This window comes from Nilaparvata lugens, chromosome 4 (assembly GCF_014356525.2).
Source record: "Nilaparvata lugens isolate BPH chromosome 4, ASM1435652v1, whole genome shotgun sequence".
In the NCBI taxonomy this organism is placed as follows: domain Eukaryota; kingdom Metazoa; phylum Arthropoda; class Insecta; order Hemiptera; family Delphacidae; genus Nilaparvata; species Nilaparvata lugens.
The window spans coordinates 6,415,568-6,434,692 of record NC_052507.1 but is presented as its reverse complement, the minus strand read 5'-3'; the positions used below and the strand labels follow the sequence as shown (position 1 = coordinate 6,434,692).

Sequence of the window (19,125 nt, the reverse complement as noted above, 5' to 3'; positions counted from 1 at the left end):
TTTTGTTTTCAAAATGATCTGTTATTTTCGATCGAGTGATAAATTAGTGTTTTAATATGGATAGATTTTAATCTGTCTTTTCAGTTGGGATACCTTTCTTGTCTCCAGTTTAAAAACTCTCAAATATGACACTATTAATTGAATTCACTCATTATGCTATTCAATTCAATATCAGCTGATTGTCGGGCAGAGGTGCCAGCACATTGGTTATGTTGCGATCGGGCTACTGATCAGTACAGCTCTGGAAGCTTCTATTTGTTCCAATAGCGCGTCAGTCGACCGATGGAACGGATGCGCACGAGCTCGACCGATGGTCTTCGTACGCTGTATAAAACCGTGCGCATGCGTGCCGTCAGTCCTGCTCTGTACAGATACATGGAATATCTATGAAAAAGACAAGCGCGACTGACGTACGCACTGACGGTCGGTCGAGCTCTGTAACCGGCCTAATAGTTGCTCCTTCATCAATACTCTAAATTAACGACCTGTATTTTTCTCTTATGGTAGTGCTGGTAATTTATTGTATAGTCGAATCCCAGCACTGTTTGCTCCTCAGCTTTTCTGAATGATAGACAAGGATATCAACACCAATGTAAATCAAGTACTGGCGTGGACCACTCTATAGATGTCGGTTATTCATTTATTTATACATACAATATCATGTACTGTAATATTATGTACTGACCGGTATACTTGACAGGCAATGGCACCACAGGCCGGCTATTGGGCGGGGGCTGTTGGTCGGCCCACAACAGGTCGACCAGATTGACGTGGTCGATGGGCACAAGATGGATGCCGGCCTGGTGCAGATGCGAGGCCATTGTGGCCCACGCCGTGTAGGACAACAGGTGTGGGTCACATCCCACCCTGGCCGCTTGCCCTCGCCCTCCACTCAGCTCCCCAACCAGCCAGCCGCTCTGTGTCGGCGAGTCGGCCAAACCTGTCAACAAATAGAAAACATCAAATCAATCAATAACAATTCAACACAATATAAATAGAAGAAATCAAAATACAAAACATCACAATCCAAAAATAAAATACAAAAACCAGGCTTCACGGTGTGCTGAAAAGAAAGAAAGGATGAAAAATACCTAGCCAACTATGGTTTCCTATGTAATAGGCAGGTAGAGGGTATTTTAAAAGTAAGGAATGAGAGAACTGCAGCGCAAAAGGGAAGAATTGGAGAAGAAGGTGGGAAAAAAGAGAAAAAAATATGAGCAGAGAATAAGAGATAAAAAATCTCTAGAAAATTCTATCTCTAGAAAATCTATTACAACAGAATCTACCTTTGGAACATACTTTTTCAATTTGGTAAGATAAGAAGGTTTGGCTGTTAGTCTCTTTTACCTGTAAAGTTTACAGTGGATGATCTAATAAATGGATGAATAATAGTTATTGGAATACATTACCATAGAGAAACAATAGCAGATATCCCATGGTAAAGGGCGTTTATGTCGCAGCTTTTACTGTTATCTCAAGCCGATAGTTCATGTAATTCTTTCCCTTGAAGCTGTGTGACGCTGGTAGTCTCTCATATTGTGCCGTTCAAACACTCTCACCCCAACAAAACAGTAAAAATCGACAATAATCAACAGTAATTGGCTTGGAATAACAGTAAAATTTGCGACATAAACGCCCTATACCATGGGATATCCACTTATGCTCTTGTTTTTCTATGACATTACACAGATGAAAATTGATGAGAAATCGCATCTGTTCAAATGCTAATGAATAAATTATTATTATTAAACAAAAATTATTATCTATTCATTGACATTTCAGCAAATGCAGTTATCCATCTGTAGACTGGCTGGCCGCTGTTGCCTAGTATGAAATGAGCGCTGCTATCCAGAGATTGTCAGTTTGGATTACGGGTGAGCACACCTGACTAGCAATTAGGAGGTACCGGGCTCGTCTCCCGGGCTGGCAAATAATTTTTGGATAGTAGCTCTCATCGAATTTTAATCTAGCTGTTAACCCTGTTGCAGTAGCAGAAGTATTCGGCGTGGTTTACAGCAATTAAATTTGAATTTATTGCCATAAATTACAAATACATATTTGTACAATATTAAATTTGGATTTTTGTTAGATAATAATGAGAATAGATTACCCTCAGTGAAAAGGCTCCAATTGTCGTCCATCTGACTCCTGGCCTGCAGGGTATATCTGCCGTCAGTCCATAGCACGGCCTTGGTCTCTGTCACAATGGCTGTACCATAAGAACCCGTGAACCCAGAAATAAACGCCAACCGCTCATCTCTGGCACTAATGTACTCGTTCTATTGTCACAAAATTACAATTATTGGAGTTTATCAAATAATTTTTACTTCATACTAGGGTGATAGTGGCCTATAGTGAGGTCTACCTTATAATGGCAGTGAAGAAAGATACAAGAACAACGTTGACGATCCTCTGTCTTGTCAATGCCTTTTATAGATGGTAGCTGATATAGGTTTATTAATGTGATATTAACTGTTCATTCTCGTTTAAAATAATCAATTATATTTTATGACACAGATACGGCCACCCCGTCACTCGGAGGAGAAGATTAATACCTAAAAAGTAGTCGTCATCTCTCATCATCACCCCTCTCACTCATTACCCATGCACAAGCCTATCACCCTCAGTAATATTATTATTATATTTTTCAATAATTTCATAATGAATTTTCATTATTAAGATAAAATATGTTGTTAATTGATTATTAATTCTTCATTGTTAGAAGACGATCTGGCAACAGAGCAATAATTAAGATAAAATATGTTAAATATGAAATATTAACTGTTTATTATCGTTTAAAATTATAAATTATATTTTATTGAGCAAGAAATTATATTTTTCAATAATTTAATAAGGAAGTTTCATGATTAAGATGGAACAAAGATAGTGTCACCTGGTCATATGGGACATATATATAAATCATATATTTATCTCATATTGATCAGGATTTTAGAGTTTTTTCATAATTAGGATGAAGTATTTTGATAATTCATTATTTATTCTACATTGTTAAAAGACGATCTGGCAACAGAGCAAAGCGAGAAAGAGATAGCACTATCCGCTTTGTTGAATGATAGACAAGGATAGTAATACCATTACTAATCAAACACTGCCATTATAACGTGGACCTTACTATAGTACTTCACAATTTTATCAGGAGGATTATTGAGATAATATTGAAACTATAATACGAATAAGATACAACATAATAACATGAACTAGAATACTGGATTAAGATTATAAGCTAACAAGGCATACTTCAAGTTGGAAAAAACAGAACATTCACGGGTTTTCATCCAATTTAATATATTGAATACTTACTGATATAATAGATGGATATTAATATTATTATTAACTCTAAATTCAATAAAATTCTAGTGGATAGAGTCCTGGCTTAGCAGCCTACATATCCCCGGTTTAAACCCATATTATCATAAGACTTGGTTATTTCTCTATGAAAATGCGATGTGGTAATATATATCGCAGATATACAGTCAATATTCGAGGGTATCAAATAGCCTAGAATTCCCAAGTTGAAGAGAATTAATCAATAATCGCTGTCAACTTCTAACAAAATTCTTTATAATGTACCGTAAGAACAAAGTTAGTAGACAGAAGGTTGGTCACTCATCTATAGTATTTTAGTTGAAATGCAATTGGAGTGGGGGAACTGCAGCCGTGACGTAGGCTGTAGTACAGAGTAGGCAGAATATCGCATTCTTGAAAATCATAAGGTGACGTATAGTCAAATTATAAAACACAAACATTTTCTGACATGCAAGCTTTCTGTTTCTGCTTTACAATAATTATTAAACCATTTAAATAATACAAGCATTTTGCCAAATAAAAGCAGAAACCCCCACCTCCTTACCTTCCCTTTTAAACCCTGGAGGTTTCTTTGTAGGTCGTGTTTATATTTTGCAGTTTGGCTATACATCAGCTTGTGAATTTCGGGGATGAGATATTTTGATTCTCGTAGAATATGTGCTCGATACCAGCATGTGTTCAGTGCATTTATATGAATGAAATTAATAGGATTTATCGGGATCGGTTTATTGGTTCATTGCAATGCATTGGTTTATCAAGATTTTTTATGGGTTAATCTGAAATTATAATAGTATAACGTTGTCTACTAACGCTTTTCCAGCTTATTAACTTTTTCGTGTCACGTTTTTAGATTCTTGAAAAACTTTCAACTTAATTTCATTCATACAAGTTGAATGAACTTGAAATATTTAACAACATCATTAGAATCGGTGATTCATTCGCTATAAGTATAGAGAATTTTTAAGTTGTAGGTCAATCTTGAGGGGATTAAACGACGATGTATTTGAAGATACAGTGAATAAACTATATGCTATATGCTAGTGTGGTTACTCTATCACTTTTTTACTACACGTGACGTCTCGCTGGCGTTCCCCCCACCACTTCGAATCTTACACCTGTGAGTGATCAACCTTCTGTCTACTAACGTTGCCGTAAGGATACATCTCGTTAGGAAATACTAAACAATGCTTATCAAAATTGCAGCGGAGAGAGCAAGTAGATTCCAACAACACGGGAAGGAGGACTAATTTGGATATGTTCACACTATCGTCTGACAAGAGTTTGTTTTATTATCTGTAAAAAAAATTTTCTCATGGCAAAAGAATTTGAATTTGAAGAGTGAGGGACTGTTTCCCGGTAAAAAATCCAATCATTTTCCAGACAGTGTAAGGCTAAACTCACACTTAAGCGACTGAGGTCGAGAAGAGACTCGACTCTAGTCTAAAGCATGTGTTTCCAAATGGTGACACTCAGACCAGTCGACTCTAGTCTCCGCGACTAAGAGCGCCCAATGAATGTTTTCAAGACGTCTTTGTCAAGGTGGCAGATTGACAGTGGTATATATTTAATAAAAGATTTATTTTATGAGGATACCCATGATCTTCAACACTGAAATTATAATGTCTAGTCTTCAATATCCTCAATAGTCCTTAAAATGGTAAGCTTTGGTCACATTGGTCTTGCTATCCACACTGCAATATTACCATATTAGTGAATGCTCACTTAATTAGATTTATCAATATAAATATTAATTTATATAAAGAACAAAGTAGATGTTTTTATAGTTACCAAATGTCCATCATTGTGTGGGATGATATATGCCTGTAGTGAGTCCTTGATACGCGCTCCATCTTTAAATAAATCTCTCAGTTTTCTCAAGAGGATCCCAGTTTTTCGTATCTCCATTGGACTAAAAATAAGACATGAAAAGTGATGTAATTATAAATAAATTTCATCATAATCGTATTCTCAGGATTTTTATGATAATATAAAACAAATTGTTCAAGGAAATATGCAATAAAGTCCCGTTGTTGGCCAAATTTAGAAAGCAATTGTTCAATATCTTTGATTCTTCCACATCCAACAAGTGACCAGGAGGCTGTCGCGAATTTTTTTCTTGTTGCTGAAGCTGAGGGGACATGTGACAGAGGCATATCTGGTAATGACTTACCATGCACTTTTCCACTGCCATATCTCCTATGGTCTGCTCATGTGGGGTCATTCAGCAAGGGTGGTGGAAGTACTTAAGCTGCAGAAACGGGCTGCACGGATTATAACTGCTAGTGAACATCGAGCACACTGCAAGCCCCTTTTTGTAAGACTGGGTATTATGAAAGTTGTCAGCCACTTCCTTCTTCTCTGCCTGCTGCATGTCAAGAAGAATCAGCATGGTTTGTTGACTCGGAATGATGTGCACCATCACAACACTAGGCATCGAGAGCTGCTTGACATCCCGAGGGTACGTCTTCAGAGGTCGCAGGTGTGTTATGGGAGTGCAGCATTACGCTACTTCAATAGACTGCCCGCAGGAGTGAAGCAGTTGGATTTGCGTGATTTTGAGAGAGTGGTGACCGGATTTATGAGAGTCAGAGCCTACTATGAAGTGCGTGAATACATGAGTGATGATCTGACTCAAATTTTAACTACTTAGTCACTTTCTGCCATCTTGATCTTGACTTGAGTATGAAAGTGTTGTTTTTATTGTGTAATGACGCCATCGATCCCACAGATGTGGGTAATGGATGAAGAAGGAGGTATATAAGGTATATAAGGAATATGTCTTTGCAAAATTTGCCTTTATAAGTTAAACAGTGTACCGTAAGTAGTTCTAGAGATATTTTGCTGACTATTTTCAAGTCAAGCAAAAATAAAATTACAGTAATATTAAAACTATTTTAATATAGAATCAGGGCTAATATGATTTTTTTCACACTAAAGTTAGTTTACAAAAATAAATCAAGTACCTTGCTAGTAGCTTTTAACAAGTGTATTTTAGTTCTAGTAGTCATATATATTTTTTCTACATAAAAATTAAAAAGAAATGAAGAATATATTCATTGAATATAGTTATTATAGATTCATTTCTTTCATGTAGACTACTTTCTTATAAAATATTGAATTCGGTCATGATCTGGCACTATCACATAACCTAAAAACGGTAGAAGAAATCGTTTATAAATTAATAAATATATTAACTAAATATTTTAATAGTATAATTAACATTATAATGTGATGAAATTGTACAGTAAATAATACTATAAAATATATTTACCTTTAATATTACAGCATTGATGAGTTTATACTTCCGTTAAGTAGGTTATGGAATTTTGATTGAGATGGAAAACTCAAAACTGCCTTCAAGATATTAATTCGTCAACATATGAGTGTCAACGATTCAATCAGCTGAGAAATGAACAGCTGTTCCAAACTTCAAATGTTGTGGTTGAAGGTTTTGAGGTTAATTTTAGTGCAGTGCAACTAACAAAATTAGTGTGTCACGGTCTCATTTCATAATGATATTATAATTATTCAAAGATTTTAATACAGAGCATGACTCACATTTCTAAAGAGCTTGAAAGTGCGGTAGGTTAAGTTTTATTATCCTGTAAGATGCATTATGCAATCTTACAATAGCTTGTGATGCAATGATGAGAAGGTAACATTATTATTTAATTGTCAATTCAGTTAGCAGTCCTTGGTATCTCATATCAAAATAGAAAACATTATTTTAAAATTTACAATGTCAATTGTTTGTGAGTATATCCAGCACAGTCTGTGCTTGAGCTTCAAGTGTAGCAGTAATTCTGCTCTGAACGAATTATTTCTGCTCAACAATTTCTCATGTCTAGTTACAAGTTGACTGCCATCTACAAACAAAAAATTAGATGCCGAATACGGAATAACAATTGCCCTAGTTTTTGTTTATGTCAGTATTGTTGGGTGTTACATAAACCTGAAAAGTTTGTAAGTTTGAAAATGAGAAACGCACCGAAGCCTCCGCCTCCACCACTGCCAAATCTGAATAAATCATTCAACATCGCAAGACCATTGACTGTCAGCTATGAAGTAGTGGATAGAAACAGTAACGATATTTTGAAAAACGTTGACGAAATCAAGCGGTTATGGTCTAATAGAGTTGGGGTTTCAGATGAAAGCAATACATCAGATATGCCATCCGATTTTGTGTTCGTCCATCTAGATCCCATTCTACAAATAGGACCAAAGTAAGTAAAAACTATACTATTATAAAAACTGCGATTTATTGCATTCAAAGATTATAATAATATGTAGGCTCAAGTTTCAATTTTTTGCTGAAGGTGATATCCAGCACCAAGCCTGTGTGTGTGATGGGAGAGAGATATGAGAGGACCATCTAAGTGGGCTCCGACCCACCAGTCAAAAATTATGTTTAGCGGAGACGGCTCCTCAAGTGGTACCCCGTTTAACGGGAGTAACAGACACGTGAATCTTATTTTATTTTACTTATAAAAACACTTCATTCACATGAGGTACTTTTTAAATTAATAAAACAATATAAAAAATCTTAAAACACCCTTTATTTTTAAAAAGCTTTAAAAATAAAACTTGTTATATCTATTTTAAAGTTTTTTTTTAAAAAAACGTGCTTTAAGATTTTTTACATTGTTTTATTAATTTATTCAACTTATATGAATCAATTAATGAATCAGCGCGATCACACAACTATTTCCTTAATTTTCTGAGTCATTAATCCCTTTTTTTATTTATTATTTTACAAAGGCGACTTTCTAGAAGTATTTTAAGCCTAGGTGATGATGATGGGATGAATGATAATACAATGAAGGTAGAGGTATGAATGAATAAAAATTATAGGTTATGCTATCCACTTGAATTGATTTGAGTCCACTTTTCAGTCCAGATGACTTTTGCAAAAATGTCAGGTCATCCATTCAGAGTCAAATGATTATTTTTTACAGTAGTTCTCTAGAAAGTAGTTTCAGCAACTCATTGGGTTGCTTCTGTTCAATACTTTTGTGAATGATGATTATTGTAAACCGACTTTCTAAGTTCTGACAAGCACTATATTAGGGCCAAGCCACATGAAGCGTTTTTGCATTGGCGGCGGACGAGTCGGCAGGATTGAAAGCTCTCCGATTGAATGATTGGGTAAGCGTTCAGGAACCAGCTGAATCGGAGACCTTCCTGTCTTGCCGAATCCTTCGCCACCAGTGCAAATACGCTTCATGTGGCTTGGCCCTTACTGGATGTTCTATCATACCTTGTTTTTCAAGGTTGAACTCAAATTTATTTCAATATAATTTCATGGCCCTCATTGTATGTTCTATCAAGCCCAACGATTGTCTTGGAATTTCCACGTGGATGGTGTATTGAAGAAGATGAACTGTGGCCTCTATTCACTCAGGGTGTTGTCCAACTATTGCAGCCAGACAACACTGAGAACCATCTACTTCGCCAACATTCAAATCAAATCAAATCTTTTATTTGTCCCAAAAACATAATTACAATGACAAAAATGGTTATAAATGAAAAAAGTAAAATACAATATAAAATGAAACGAAAAATACCATTAATAGGATTATACATAACTATATTAAAAACGGGAAGTCCCTGCAAGGTTCGAGGAACCTGAGCGCAGAGATTCATTCTCACATGTCTTTTGAAATAGGTCTCTATGGAGGAACATCTCTTGGAAACTTTGAAAAAATTATTTATATAACAGAAGAAAGTTAGAATAATCTTAAGGTTAGGTTTCAGAGAGTCTGTACGAGAGAAATTTTAAAGCCTCAACATCTTGACCGTCTATAGACTCTATATAATGGAATGTATTCTGACTCTAAAATTAAAAAAAAGAAGGATACGTCAATCATCAATATCATACCCGCTCAAGAAGAACGTTTGCACTTCAACAACATAGGAGGAAATTCTTTGAAAAACGCCCCTCCTACATGGGAGCTAAGATTTTCAATCGGCTGCCAATCAATATCAGAGAGAAGGATGGTGCAGATTTTAAGAAAGAACTGAAATAGTTATTTGTATATCTAGAGTGAAAAGTACGACTTTTTCTCCCTGAGGGAAAAGTTTGAAGCCCGAGGCGAAGCCGAGGGCAGCAATTTTCCTGAGGGAGAAAAAGTATTTTTCGCTCCTGATGTACACAACATTTTTCCTCCATCTACATTTTTTAATAGCAACTGCAAATAAAATCATTCTAATAACTTACGTATTGGTGACAATGATTCCTAACAACATAACCTAAATCTAAAACCTAAAAACCGGTCGTCTGATTGGCACTGCCGATTGCGCTATCTATCGGCAAAAGTTGTAACAATTTTATCAGCTGAGCAGCTACCAAAAATGGCTGACTACAGATCACGCGGTTCAGATTTGAATTGCAGATCAAAAATATTTGTTGGCTGGTATTTTGAATAGAATAAAATATTTTTAAAATTGTATAAATTTTTATCGTCTACTAATATTAAGAATATAATAATTATCATACAAACATATATTTCATGAGTTAATCAAATTTCTTGTTGTGATATTGAATTCAGTTGACTCAATGACAGACACCTCTATTATGCTTTCTCATCTGAGCTTAGACCTTCTAACCTATTACAATGTAAGTTTCAAAATAGAGATGCTCCCCATGTTATTCAAATGGAATCACTCTTACTCCCTAGGGAGTTTTTTCTGTTTTTTACTACCGAGAGCGAAAAAGTGACACTTTAGTATTAGGTTTCAGGGAGTAAAGTAAGTACTTTAGACAGTAGGTGGAGGAAAAAATATTTAATTTCAATCAGCCCATATTCAAGACTTCCTAAACTGATTATTGTGAATTATTATTTATATTGTGACACTATTTATATTGTATGAATGCAATGATAAGTAAAGAACTATTTGATTTGAATCAAATTTATATTATTTTTCAGTTGTGGCCTGGTAGCTCTAGCTATGGCGACTACTGCCACCCCCACCCCTGTTTCCACCATCGAGCTGTTTCGCCGAGCCAAGGAGCGAGGCTTCACCTACCAGGGCGAGATGTTCTCGGCCGAAAACATGGCAACACTGGCTGACACTGTTCTGCGACCTTGGTTCAATGTGGAGCTGGTCTCCCAAGGATTGGACGGTGGTCATGTGATGAACTGCATGCGTAAAGGGGCCTTACTGCTTGTGCCGTATCCTTCAATATAAAACTATTATTCATAGTGAAACCTTTATATCATCTCTATAGTGAGGTCCACGTTATAATGGTAGTGGAGAAAGACAAGAGGACAGCGTGCCGATTCCTGGTTTGCCACTGCCTTCTATACAAGATAGCTGATACCAGTATATCTGAAGTAATATTCAGGCTGCTCGGTACACGTTTTTACTTTAACCTTCCGGTAGTCGCGCCCTACTCAATCACACGAGCAGTCGCGTGTTGTATTTTTTACAACATCCAATTTTCCAAGTGTTATGTACTCTGTTTACTTTCAAAACATATTAATCAAAAGGAGTGGCCGTAGTCGAGTGGATCAGATGCTGGCTTCATGATTCAGAGGCCCGGGTTCAAATCCCGGCCCGGGCAAGATATTTATATCGGGCCACTCCCGTGTTTCGGATGGACACGTCAAGCCGTCGGTCCCGGCTGCCTAAAAAGCAGTCGTTAGGTCATGCCAGAGGCCCTGAAATTGATCAGTTGCGACCTGAAAACTCTGACACCAGACCTGAGCCAGCCAGGTCACTCGATATTATTATTATTTTTTTTTATTAATCAAAATTGTATAATTACTTTTTCCTACAGTTACGTTGAAAAGTGGCCATTGCTGCACTGATTACAGAACGCAAAGAATCACTTTTCCGCTCTAGTGCGGGAAAAATTTTTCTGCACTCCAGATTTGCAACATGGCAACGCAAAATACTTAGTAGGTTATATGGAGCAACAGTGCAGCAAAATCAAAATGAAGTTGGTAACAGTGACTGCTGTGGCTGCTATAGTGAGCAGAGGTGCAACCAAGCACAACGCGCTAATTATTTCATTAAATATTATAACCAAGGACAACGAGGACTTTAGGATTTTAGGATTAAGGTTTTTATCAATAATAAAATTACACAGAAAAACATTTGATGGATTTCAGGCAATTTTACCCATAATTACCCACTTTTCATATTCAATGGTAACTGTAGGAAAAACTTAATGTGAAATACGTGCGCAAAGTTCCTCTGCTGCACTCAAGAAACCATTCAGTAAACGTTTCTTTCGGTGCAGCAAACTGTCACTTTGCGCACTAGTTGCACAAATAACTATTTCCATCTTCTTGGATTATTTTACGCCTATGAACATATGGATGATTACCATTTCATAGCCCAATAAAGTACATGGCAAAGCCATCAATTCTGTGTTATTGGTTTGTTTACAGTCCCCTTATACAGTCTTTCCCTATATTATGCACAATGCGACTCATGCACTGTCGCGACTAAATGGCACCTAAAGACTGAACCATTGCTCGGTTGATACTGCAACTCAGTGGAGTGATGGGGGAAAGTTTTGGAATGCATAGGTGACTCATTCACTGACACCACCCCATTCAATAGTTTTGTGCAGAAAAAACTGACACTGTTGTACTTTTTACAACAGCGCGACTTCCGGAAGGTTAAATTGGATAATATTTTTCAATACACTTGTTAAGATCATTATAAGAGTGAGAAAAAGTGGCAACTGAAATTTCTAAGTGGTCTAATAAGCGAGTTACACTTGTTAAGATCATTATAAGAGTGAGAAAAAGTGGCAACTGAAATTTCTAAGTGGTCTAATAAGCGAGTTATGGGTTATTGAAGTGTTGAACTCCGTTTTCTTTCCAGATCATAAACGGTTTCGAATTTTCCATTGGAGATTTTTTTTAATACATTCCGTATATAATTGGCTTTGTTCTAATATGCGTCTTTCGCGATTTATGCCAAAATAAACAAGTTATCGAATTTACAAAAAATGTTACTTTTCATTTATGAACGATATGGGGAATAAAATGTTTTAGTTTGGAAAGATACATTTTTTGAATTTTCAAGAAAAGTTCTGTTAATATAGTCGAAACCGTTTATGATCTGGAAAGAAAACTGAGTTAGCACTTTAACGACCCATAACTCGCTTATTAGACCACTTAAAAATTTCAGTTGCCACTTTTTCTCACTCTTCTAATGATCTTAACAATTATATTGAAAAATATTATCAAATTTAAATAATAAAAAAGTTTACCGAACAGTCTTAACTGTTAATTCTTGTTAAAAATAATCAATTATATTTTATTCATCAAGACAATATATTTTTCAATGATTAAATAATTCATTCTCTTATTATTGAAATTGAATATTTTGTAAATTGATTTTATTTATTTGTTGAGCAACGTTGCAGAGCTAGAATATGTACTAAAATAGTGCGATCTGCCCTATTAGGGATATAAACACCAATGTTAATCAAATATTGTCATTATAGCGTGAACATCACTATAGTATTACACTTAATTTTAGAGCCGTTTTCCGATTGTCGGCCAATACTCAGAATAAGTCGAGCTTATTAGGCGTTTTCAGAGTCGGCAGACCAGGAAGCTCTCCGATTGGCTGATTGGGTTGGCGCGTGAAAAAACGTCTTAGGGCCCGGTTTCCAAGCTCGGGATTTAGCCAAGTTCTAGACTTTAAACAGCTGGAGTCAGAAAATTGGCTTTCTGAAACGGGGCGTAGTCGCAGTCCACGTTTAAATTAAATTTCGAAAAACTAAAAAAATTGAAAAAATAAAATAAAGAGAAAATAGTGTAGAGTTTCATCTGTTTTCAATTATTTAGGAATGTTTAATTTCGTCAAGGAAAAACGTTTCCAATTACAGAAATGAGAAAATAAAGCTGCGACTACACCCCGTTTTGGAAAGCCAGTTTTCTGACTTCAGCTTCTTATAGTCTAGAACTTGACTAAATCCCGAGCTTGTAAACCGGCTTTTATATAATTATATATGGTCTAATACGCCATAATTGTTTGAATAAGTGGTTAATATTTAGTGATAACATAGAGAAACAATAGCATAAGTAGATATCCCATGGTATAGGGCGTTTATGTCGCAACTTTTACTGTTATCTCAACCTGATAGTCCACGTAGTTCTTTCCTGTAAAGTTTTATGACGCTGGTAGTCTCTCATATTGTGCCGTTCATACTGATGTAGGTAATTGCTAGCTCTACATGGATATCATGTGAGCACGGTTGTCAGGGTGACTGTTTTAGTAACGAACGTTTACAAGTAAATAACTAGTTGGAGTTTTATGAGAGACTAGCCGTCAGGCTCGCTTCGCTCGCCATATCCGTCTAGCCAGGGGGCTCCGCCCCCTGGACCCCCGACTGGATCGTCCAAGAATGAGATCAGCAGGCTCGCTTCGCTCGCCTGCATTTTCATTTGGGCATTTTTATCATATGTTAGGACAATCCAGTCGGGGGTCCAGACTAAACGGATATGGCGAGCGAAGCGAGCCTGACTGCTAGTAATATAATATTCCCAGGATTGAAGTAGCAGTGCCCAATCAATTTTTCCGCGATAAATGCATTTAAATCTTCAACTTGGTGCCAACCTAACAAAGTCAACTCAACTTAATGCCAACCTGACAAAATTATTAATTTAGTTGCCAGTTAACAACTGTTTCGAAGAGGTACTCTATCTAGATTATAGTTCTATAGTAACACATGATATGGAAATTTCAATTATAATTAAGAGATTGGGAGAAGAAGAATATACATGTTAAAAGACGAACTTTGAACCCTTAAAAACAACCCTTAGAGTTAAAATATTGCCAAAAGATTTCTTAGTGCGCCTCTAAAGGGCCAACCGAACATACCTACCAAATTTGAACGTTTTTGGTCCGGTAGATTTTTAGTTATGCGAGTGAGTGAGTGAGTGAGTCAGTCAGTCAGTCAGTGAGTGAGTGCCATTTCGCTTTTATATATATAGATCTTCAAATATGATCATTTTTATATTGTTCTATATTGTAAACTTTTAATAAATAAAGTGTTAATACAAAAGCACATTTACAACAATACACTCTTACCCGGTCAAAACAGTATAAATCGACAGTAATTAGCTTGAGATAACAGTAAAAGTTGCGACCTAAACGCCCTATACCATGGGATATCTACTTACGCTATTGTTTCTCTATGGCGATATATTATTGAATCAATGATAAAATTGTTCCTTAACAGTACGACACGACACAGTTACGACGCATCAGGCAACTACTGGCCGTGCCTGAAACGCGGCCACAAATCGCACTGGGCGGTGGTGTGCGGCGCGGCTCAGTCGCAGTCGGATGCGACAGTGCAGGTGTTTGTGCGACAGGGCAAGAGTCGGCGATTGCTGTTGTGGCCGCTTACCGAACTGCGAGCCAGCAATGACCAGCTTGTCGAGTTTTGCCCGAGGCGAGGCGAGGATGGCTCGCCGTACATGTTGCCCGAGGGCGGAGTCGAGGCTGGTCTCAGGTCAAAGGTTGTCGTACTGCGTATGACGCATCGAACGCCGGATCTCACTGCTTTTCCCCTTCCCTAGTAGGCCTATAGTGAGGTCCACGTTATAATGGCAGTGGAGAAAGATGACAGAACAACGTTGCCAAACCTCTGTCTTGTCAATGCCTTCTATAGATGGTATCTGATACAGGATTATTGATAATAACTGTTAAGTCTCGTTTAAAATAATCAATTATATATTTTATTAAGCAAGAAATTATATTTTCAAATAATTTCATAATGAATTCAAGTTATAATAGTAGTGGAGAAAGATGACAGAACAACGTTGCCAAACCTCTGTCTTGTCAATGCCTTCTATAGATGGTATCTGATGCAGGATTATTGATAATAACTGTTAATTCTTGTTGAAAATAATCAATTATATATTTTATTAAGCAAGAAATTATATTTTTCAATGACTTCTTCATGAATTTTTATGAATATTTTGTTAATTAATTAATAATTCTACATTGTTAAAAGGCGATCTGGCAACAGAGCAAAGCGAGAAAGAGATAGCGTTCGCTTTGTTGAATGATAGACAAGGATAGCAATACCAACGTTAAGGCTGTGCAAAGGCTAAAAATAAACTTTCTACTTGTGATATTTTTCGATTTGTATATCATTAAGCTATCAAAATCAAAAAGTTTTCTCAGGAAAACATTTTTTTTCTGATCATTACTTTTTGAGATATGAGCGACTGAAGTTTGAATTTTTGGGACAGGACATTTCAAATTAGGTACGATATAAATCCATGAGTTTTAGAGGATGGATTCTTCATGGTATTGTTGATCTAGTAAAACAAAAACTTGTCAAAAACAATCTCAAAAAGTAACGATCATAAAAAAATGTTTTCCTGAGAAATTTTTTTCATTTTGATTGCTTGATGATAATATCATCAAGCTATCAAAATGAGAAAAAAATCTATAAATAAAAATTATACAAATAAAAAAACTTCTCAAATATCAGGAGTAAAAAGTTTATTTTTAGCCTTTGCACAGCCTTAATCAAACACTGCATTATAATGTGGACCTCACTGTTCGCTTTCTTGTTTAATTTCTGTGTACCAATTATTATAGTGATGTCCACGTTATAATGGCAGTATTTGATTTGCATTGGTGTTACAAAGCTGGAAAAGAACAACGTTATATTTTTTTGCCATTAACAATTAGGTAATGTATTGTCAATGGCGAATAATGGAAAGAAAGAATCGCAACACCAATTTTAACCAGCTGTGCTTTTAGAAGTAAAGTTTGTTTTTCGGTAGTTCTCAAAATTATATTTTTAATATGTGAATATTTCCCTTTTTGTGTAGTTGAGAAGTTGATATTGTGTTAATTATTCATATTTAACAATGAATATGTTAAATATTCATTGAAAAAGACTAAGAAATTGTCAAAAAACCACAGATTTATTGATACTTAGAAAGACCGGTTTCGATTATTACACCATTGTCAATCTCTGATAAACTAAAAGTTCCGCAACTTTTCATATTGAATGAAAAAGACTAAGAAATTGTCAAAAAACCACAGATTTATTGATACTTAGAAAGACCAGTTTCGATTATTACACCATTGTCAATCTCTGATAAACTAAAAGTTCCGCAACTTTTAGTTTATCAGAGATTGACAATGGTGTAATAACCGAAACCGGTCTTTTCAAGTATCAATAAATCTGTGGTTTTTGACAATTTCTTAATCTTTTTCATTCAATGTGAATATTTCCTATTTTAGTTATAATAATGTAAAATATTTCTTCTAATATTTCTGTTTCTTCTAATATTACTTCTCTAATCTGTATGGTTTTGAAGAATCTAAATTTGAAAATCTACTTTGTGAAAATACTTGAGGACTGAAAATGTTGTGAATTTAATACAAGACTTAACCTATTTCGGACTATGTGTTATCTAAATTTGGGAGAGGAATAGCACAAGGTTGCATTATTTTTCTTCTCCCTATAATTTTGATAATAATTATACTTATTGTATAAATAAATAATCGGTAGGGTTACAATTACTGCTATGGCAAGGTCCACGTTATAATGGCAGTGTTTGATTGATATTGGTATTGCTATCCTTGTCTATCATTCGACTGAGCAGATAGCTCTTATCCATTTCTAGCTCCGCAACGTTGTCAGATCGTTTTTAACAATGTAGAAATATTATTAATTACCAAAATATCCAATCATTGCAGAATATATTTTCTTGGCAAATTATTTTAAACAGGAATGAACAATTAATATTGCATCAGATATGCCGATATCAGACAGTTGACGTATAAGGCAGTGGCAAGGCAGATAATCGGCAACGCTGCTCTCCTAATTTTTCACCACTGCCATTATAAAGATGCGTACAGATTTACGCGCTTACTTTTAATCAGCTTATGCCAAGCTTTTTATAGCTGTATCTTACCGTTTCTGTAAAAATACAGATATAGTAAGCTGATTAAAAGTGAATTGCTCATGTTCGCGGCGCGTATATCTGTACGCACCTTAACGTGGACCTCACTATACCATCATCATTATGTGGGCCGTGTTGGGTCTATAATTCAGAGACCCGGGTTCGAATCTCGGCCCGGGTAAGATATTTGTTTTGTCACTCCCGTGTTTTAGAATAAACACGTTAGGGTGTCGGTCCCGGCTGCCTGTATTCAGGTGCGACCTGAAATCTCTGACACCAGGCTTGAGCCTACCAGATCATAATATATTCGATTTATCATCAGTATACCATCAAAACTTTTTTCTCAGTATCTGGAGAAAAACTGATGACAAAACTAGATTTAGAAGCGTTATTGTTAATTTTCAGTTTCATAAATTACTTTCAACAATAGTTGTAAAGTGCCTTAATACGTGTCTTCCAACATATGCCAAATAAAGCAATCTCGTTAAAAAAAGCCAGTATTGTGTATCAATATAAAATATATTGTGTTATTTTTGTGATTTATGTGTCTATTGTTTGATGAAATAAATAAATGAATGTTCATCATTGTTTCATTTTTTTTTATTCCACATGATTGAGAAGAAATAACAACCCTGTTTAAAGCGGATTCACCCACACCAGTGAAAGTGAACAGTGAAAATATGATTCCCATAATCTCTAATGGCATTATTCCCATTCAGGCCGTCCGACCGAGTATGCATAATCTCATTACAACTTATGGGAATAATATTTCAACTATTCACTGTCTCTGTTGTTTGCTTGGGAATCCAGCTCAAGTCGACACAAATTGTATCTATATAGGTAGTACTAATAAAAATTTCAAACAAAGAAAAAAATGTATATATGAAACTTATTGAAGATTTCTCCCATTTCAAACCATATCCTTAGGGCCGGTATCCGAGCTTGGGAATTGACTGAGTTCTAGACTTTAATAGCTGGAGTCAGAAAATTGGTTTTCCGAAACGGGGCGTAATCATTCATAGTCATAATCAGTCATAGTCACGTTTGAATTAAATTTTGAAAAAACTAGAAATTGAACACAAAATAAAATAAAGAGAAAATAGTGTAAAGTTTCAGCTATTTTGAATTATTTACGAATGTTTCATTTCGTCAAGGAAAAACGGTTCCAATTATAGAAATGAGAAAGCAATAACTGCGACTACTGTCATTAAAACTGCGACTACGCCCCGTTTTGGAAAGCCAATTTTCTGACTCCAGCTCTTTAAAGTCTAGAACTAGCTAAATCCCGAGCTCGGAAACCGGCCCTTAGAAGTAGATTTTAGTTAGAACTAGAAGTAAACTTATAGTTTTCAAGTCATTAACGGTAAGTGGGCCTATTTCAAAAATATCGACAGATCTCGAAAACTAAAGTCGATATAAGAAAACTTGACTGGACATTTTTATTGCAAATATCATACAGAATCAGGCCGACGACTGTTACACCTTTTGTGTAACATTCTGTATAATTGAAAAAATTGGGCAAAAAACATGAATTAAAAATTTAATAATGTCAACAAACTATACTTCAAGAATAAATCATTTAAAAATATATGATACAGTACGAATTTGAAACGAAAAATGAATACTTCCCAGCATAGAATGAGTGGTGTTAGGTAAGGTTGTGTTGATGTGGAGATATTATTGTAGATACAAGCTGGCAGCGAATACAATGTCTCGCTTGATGGAGTTGGAAGCTTCCTCCATTTTGCTTTTGAGCGAATTGTCACCGACTTTCTGGGCCACGTCTTTGACAGAGTTGAGCACTTCGTTCAGCTGCTGAATACAGCGCACTACTATTCCTTCCTGCACGTCAGTCATCTCAATCGTTTCGCAGAACAGCTGTTCAAAACAAAAA

The 19,125-nt window shown here is 35.8% G+C and overlaps 3 protein-coding genes across 6 annotated transcripts in view; 1 reads left to right on the top strand and 2 right to left on the bottom strand.

Annotated features, from left to right (window-relative positions):
* LOC111046217 (xaa-Pro aminopeptidase ApepP) overlaps positions 1-6,727 on the bottom strand; it is a 50,514-nt gene extending 43,787 nt beyond the window's left edge. For 2 of the 3 annotated variants that reach the window (XM_039425610.1, XM_039425609.1), the window contains exons 1-4: positions 6,599-6,727; positions 5,116-5,236; positions 2,111-2,279; positions 686-940 (exon numbers count right to left, since the gene is read on the bottom strand). In XM_039425610.1, the coding sequence (XP_039281544.1) occupies positions 686-940; positions 2,111-2,279; positions 5,116-5,232 (541 nt within the window). In that variant the 5' untranslated portion in view covers positions 5,233-5,236; positions 6,599-6,727. Of the gene's footprint in view, positions 1-685; positions 941-2,110; positions 2,280-5,115; positions 5,237-6,290; positions 6,484-6,598 lie in introns of those variants that run through there. The other variant, XM_039425612.1, reaches the window with a different exon arrangement.
* A 49-nt stretch (positions 6,728-6,776) lies between these two features.
* LOC111046218 (UPF0692 protein C19orf54 homolog) lies at positions 6,777-15,375 on the top strand. Of its 2 annotated transcripts, none has more exons than XM_022331716.2 (3): positions 6,777-7,550; positions 10,254-10,499; positions 14,552-15,375. In XM_022331716.2, exons 1-3 carry the CDS (start codon positions 7,168-7,170, stop codon positions 14,877-14,879), a joined length of 957 nt encoding a protein of 318 aa, XP_022187408.2. In that variant the 5' UTR covers positions 6,777-7,167; the 3' UTR covers positions 14,880-15,375. The 2 variants fall into 2 exon arrangements, with proteins under 2 accessions (XP_022187408.2, XP_039281547.1); XM_039425613.1 differs by having other exon boundaries at positions 6,791-6,982; positions 14,552-15,239.
* A 3,380-nt stretch (positions 15,376-18,755) lies between these two features.
* Positions 18,756-19,125, bottom strand: part of LOC111046207 (helicase SKI2W) — a 72,234-nt gene continuing 71,864 nt past the window's right edge. The window contains exon 22 of the mRNA XM_039425660.1: positions 18,756-19,109. Within this exon, the coding sequence (XP_039281594.1) occupies positions 18,909-19,109 (201 nt within the window). The 3' untranslated portion in view covers positions 18,756-18,908. The remainder of the gene's footprint in view (positions 19,110-19,125) is intronic.

Excerpts from the sequence above, each read along its gene's own strand:
- LOC111046218 (XM_022331716.2), top strand. The coding sequence starts at position 7,168 with ATGTCTAGTTACAAGTTGACTGCCATCTACAAACAAAAAATTAGATGC. Across the intron at positions 7,551-10,253 it reads ATTCTACAAATAGGACCAAA|TTGTGGCCTGGTAGCTCTAG; the intron begins GTAAGTAAAAAC and ends ATTATTTTTCAG. Across the intron at positions 10,500-14,551 it reads GGGGCCTTACTGCTTGTGCC|TTACGACGCATCAGGCAACT; the intron begins GTATCCTTCAAT and ends GACACGACACAG.